A 3,883-nucleotide genomic window follows, 5' to 3' on the forward strand; every position below is an offset into this window, starting at 1 on the left:
TAATGCATACCAAGTTGATTCGTGCTAACTACAACAACTTGAATGCACGAATGAAAACTGCGGTTGGACAAACCAGAAAGGCCATATATACTACTACTAGAGTACTAGATAGCCCTGCACACAGTTGAAGATGGAACAGACTTGAAGAAATTATTGGTAAAAGCATTTTATCCGATTCAATCCGTTACTTCCACCAGCAAATCCAGCCACATAAGACTTGACTTGGCACAAACAACCTCATCATGTAACACCACATCCAGAAAGCATGCCAAGAGAAATGCAGGTTTTTTGGCTGAAGAACTAGCAGTCATGCAGTACAAGAGGGACGGCTTGGTGGTATTAACTAACTTACAGAGATCCTTTCTTCTTTGTAGTACCTGAGGTCGAAAGGGTCAGCCCACCCAAAATCAGAAGCTATCTTGTGCCTGAAGAGTGGACCTGCGACATCAGTGCGTGGGCTCTCGATGATCTGTAGTTTGCAAGCTTTGCTGCTCCATTTCGCACCCGTCAGAGGCTTCAGCTTCACATTCACATCATCATCCACCGAGGAGAAACATGCCTTGGCCACCACGACCACCATCAGCTCCAGCACCCGACCTCTCTCCGCAATGAACTTGAGGAAAGCAACCTCGCTTCTTGACCCTTGGAACTCGTAGAAGAACACCTTCTTCATGCTCTGCACCACGCATTTCATGGGACCGCCCTCCTGCCAGAACTTCAGATTGACCTTGCCGGTGGACTTTTCAGATATGGGAGGGGACTGCACATGAAAATGGTAGCATAATAGTTCAGGTATCTTATCTATGAGCATGCCAACAGTTATATGATTAACTTCACAGTTCTGACAGTGCAAAGTTGTACTAAATCAGAGACGCTTATTTCGGGACTAGTATTCCAAAATTGCCAATGCAACAACTCTATCTAGTTAAGTTAACCAATTATACATAGACATGGAGCGTCTCCAGGTTGGGGAAACAGCGGAGAAAGCCGGGCACTTTTTTCACAGCATTGCGGATACCGAACTGCACGTCTATGGCCAAAATCTGGACACTAAGGACAATGTTCTCCTTGCTCCCAGCCTGCAATGCATCCCAACACCAAGGACAGGGAAACTAAGTCAGATCATACATTGGCAATATCAATTGACACAGCACAGTTAGTCAGTTACATATGCAAATTAAATTAGTAGGATCTACTACCACGATGTCGGTGTTGCTAATCCCCAGCTCTGTCTGTCCTGGCTGAATGTATCCCAGCACACGCAGGTTGGGTGCACCGCCAATCTTGATCCTGGAAGGGCTGTTTATGGTGAACTTGCCGGTTCCAGGCAAGGATACATTTCGCAGGAAGAGCCTCTCCAGGCGAGGGGCATCCACCACTTCGATGTCCTCCAAGTGGGTATAGCCCAGCTGAAGACACCGCAGGCTGTGGCTGACGAGTCGGAGGCGCGCTCCGGTCTGGCTCCACATGATGAGGAGGAACTCCAGGACGGGGCTTCTTTCCAGCAAGAAGGCCAGAGCACGCTCCTCCATGACAGTCATGCACAGGCCGAGCTCCCGGAGATTGGGGAAGCTGGCGCCGCGCGGCACGGCGGCGGTGCCTGGAAGTGTCCAGACGCCGAGATAGAGGCGGGTGAGGGAGGCGCAGCTGAAGAGCGTGGCGGGGAGGCGCAGGTCCATCGGCCAAGGGCGGTTGACAAAGACGAGATCTTGGACCCCCTTGGCGACGAGGGTGTCGATCCAGCGCGCCATCTCGCCTCGGTGCTCGTCCATGGTGCTGCAGGTGAGGTGGACGCAGCGGAAGGGCCCCGGGTGCGCCGCGAGGGCGCTGGACACCGCGGCTGTGACGGCCGGGGAGAGGGAGCGCCGATGATGAGAGGCCCGGACGCGCCGCCGTCCGGAAGCAGGTGGCTGTCGACAAGAGCAAGGGGCGCCGAGCGCCAGAGCGGGCGCCAGCGCGAGGCGAGGGCGGCGGTGCGCGCGGCGTCCTTGGCAGGGAGGCGGGAGATGATGTCGCGGAGGAGCACGTCGGGGAGGCGGCTGATGCGGTCGACGCCGTCGGGTACCCACGAGGCGCCGGCGAGCGAGAGGGGCGCGGCGGGGGAGACGGGCGGGTCCGGGAGGTACTCGTACGCGAAGTGGAGCAGCATGTTTGAGCCGAGGTCCAGCATCGCAGGATCCCGGCCGCAACGCTCTATTCTGGCGAGCATATCGCCCCTGGAGATGCCAAGGAGCAGCTGCTGGTCGCCCATGGCCGCCGGAGGAGGGGGAGAAGGGCGACGGCGAGGGTTTCGGTTTGGGGGAGGAGCAGAGTGGTGGTGGGCAGAGATGTTGGGCCAAACGTTGGGATCAGGTACCTGGGCCCGTTATACGGCGTCGACTCAACAAAGAGTTTCAATATTCTCGAGAGAAGTCCCCTAAAAAAAACTTCTCGAGAGAAAAAAAATCAAATACTCAATACTAACTTCTCGGGACTAGTATTCTAAAATCCCGTATGATTTAAACAATTTGGTGATGAATTATTTATCGCATTGTTCAGTCTAAGGTACTAGAACCAGATACTAGCGCAACTGATTAGGTGGTGTCTATGGTTACCCATGTTGTGAACATAAACTTAATGGCTCACTTATCCCAGAGGAGGCATCCAAGGCTCTTTTCAATATAGGAGTTTTGAAGGCTCAGGGCCCGATGAGTTGCACACTATCTTTTAAGCGCTTTTGGTCGATCATGGAAGATGATCTATGTCAGCAGTAGCACTTTGTTACTATCAATTGCATCATCAGGGAAGAAGACGGTTAAGGAAAAGGACAGGGTGGTCTTGGAGCATGAAAGGTGTTGAGTCTAGATGTACTATGGTGCGACTAATATTGTGTTGGGCGGGAGCAAGCAGTTGGAGGCTTGACTCTTTAAGATCAAAGATGCTCGGTCTCCTGTTCACCAGTCATGAAATTTGACCCTTAGTTAGCAGCACCAAAACTTGAACAGTCCGAAGACAAACAAGGGGCGGGATGAGTTATGGGCCATGGGTGTATTACATTTTCGGTTGAGACTTCGTAGGCCGTAGAGTGTGAGTGGGTTGTAGGCTTATCAAGGTGTTATATCCTACAGTCTATCGTTGTAATCGGGTATCGTGAATGAATATCGAGGCCTAGTGTCAAAGATATACAAATCTAGTCATTTACTAGCAAATGCATATCAATGATTACAATCCCTTCCGCTAATTTGTATGTTATATCCATACATGCAAACATGCACTTTATGTGGGTGAGAACAACAGGGGACGACACAAGACAACTATACAATAGAACTGCTACGCATATATACAATCACCCTAAAATGAGAAAAAATATCAATGCAACGGAAACAAAAATATATCTTAGACAGATAAACTTACCAAATGCCTTAAAAAGACCACATCCCCTGGCGACTACGCTAGGGTTCCCCTTATCCCCTGGCGACCACGCTAGGGTTCCCCCCAAATCTGCTACCCACCACCAAATCTCACGCCCGATTGCTGTCCCTGTGATCTCTGCGTGATTCCCAACTGTTCAGCGCTCCCGTTCGTCGGACTGCATGGCGGGGAGGGGTTCTGCGGCGGCCGACCCGAGAGGCGATGGCGGCGGCGGAGACAACCAAACAGGAACTCAATCAAATCTGATGGATAGGTTTGAGGGATTGAATTTGCATGGAGAGGAGGAGGAGGACCTGGATCTGTCTGGCGAGATCGATGATCTGATAAAGGAGACACGATGGATTGCCATCTTTAGGGTTCACACCTCTAAACCCTTTAGCCATGTCTCGTTGTTTAAAACTTTGAGGAACGCCTGGATCCCAGCTCAGGGGGTGACTTTCAAAACCATAAACCCTAACCGGTTCCTTGCATA

At 51.5% G+C, this 3,883-nt stretch overlaps 1 protein-coding gene across 2 annotated transcripts; it reads right to left on the bottom strand.

The window, feature by feature from the left end:
- Nucleotides 1–217: 217 nt before the first annotated feature.
- LOC119282140 lies at nt 218–1,888 on the bottom strand. 2 transcript variants are annotated; one of them, XM_037562461.1, is made up of 3 exons: nt 1,203–1,888; nt 945–1,079; nt 218–760 (listed from the first exon to the last, which is right to left on the bottom strand). In XM_037562461.1, the coding sequence occupies exons 1-3, from the start codon at nt 1,770–1,772 to the stop codon at nt 344–346; spliced, it is 1,122 nt and encodes a 373-aa protein (XP_037418358.1). In that variant the 5' UTR covers nt 1,773–1,888; the 3' UTR covers nt 218–343. The 2 variants fall into 2 exon arrangements, with proteins under 2 accessions (XP_037418358.1, XP_037418357.1); XM_037562460.1 differs by having other exon boundaries at nt 1,200–1,888.
- Between the last annotated feature and the right edge of the window lie 1,995 nt (nt 1,889–3,883).

This window comes from Triticum dicoccoides, chromosome 3B, assembly GCF_002162155.2.
Source record: "Triticum dicoccoides isolate Atlit2015 ecotype Zavitan chromosome 3B, WEW_v2.0, whole genome shotgun sequence".
NCBI lineage: Eukaryota > Viridiplantae > Streptophyta > Magnoliopsida > Poales > Poaceae > Triticum > Triticum dicoccoides.